The 561-nt window shown below is 40.1% G+C and overlaps 1 protein-coding gene across 1 annotated transcript in view; it reads right to left on the bottom strand.

Moving 5' to 3' along the window:
* Nucleotides 1–334, bottom strand: part of LOC123172819 (endoglucanase 21-like) — a 6,212-nt gene extending 5,878 nt beyond the window's left edge. The window contains exon 1 of the mRNA XM_044589723.1: nucleotides 291–334. Coding sequence (XP_044445658.1) covers nucleotides 291–334 — 44 coding nt within the window. The remainder of the gene's footprint in view (nucleotides 1–290) is intronic.
* Between the last annotated feature and the right edge of the window lie 227 nt (nucleotides 335–561).

The following is a 561-nucleotide window of genomic DNA, read 5'->3' as shown; positions in this document are numbered from 1 at the left end:
TGCAATGTGTGTGCATATTTATTGCCGCAAAGTAAATGAATAATTGTATGTATATTAAGAATTTCAGATGGAGCGGATGGTTGAACCGGAATCAAGACATAAACTAGTGGTGAAACATTTGAGGGGACATTATTTTTAGTCAATTGTTACATTTTCCAATAAAAGATGATATATTCATATTAAGTACAATTGAGTCAGTTTTACGTAACAAACATCATTTAGTTTAACCATGTCGATGCAATTAGCGTATCTCGCCGATATACGTTCTGTACAGTTAGCATATCATTGGTGCATCTCGGGCGAGAGATGCGAGCATTTTGATTCCTCTCGCCATGTGTGCGCTTCTGCTTTCTCTGGGGTTGCTTTCTCCGGGTTTAGCTCTGTTATGCTTCTCATGTTCCTTTCTTCCTCGTTATTTAAGACCTGACCATCATGTGTTGTCTCCCCCGTTTATGATGTTTAGTCAAACCCCACATCCTAATACCAGGCGGTTTGGCAGTTAAGCTTGGCTGTCTCTTAATACCAGGTGGTAATCAATGCTTACTGGATCCAACAGCCGGA

The sequence above is a fragment of the Triticum aestivum genome, unplaced genomic scaffold, assembly GCF_018294505.1.
Source record: "Triticum aestivum cultivar Chinese Spring unplaced genomic scaffold, IWGSC CS RefSeq v2.1 scaffold31157, whole genome shotgun sequence".
Classification (NCBI taxonomy): domain Eukaryota; kingdom Viridiplantae; phylum Streptophyta; class Magnoliopsida; order Poales; family Poaceae; genus Triticum; species Triticum aestivum.
Note: the sequence above shows the minus strand (reverse complement) of the source record. Positions and strands in the feature narration are given on the sequence as shown.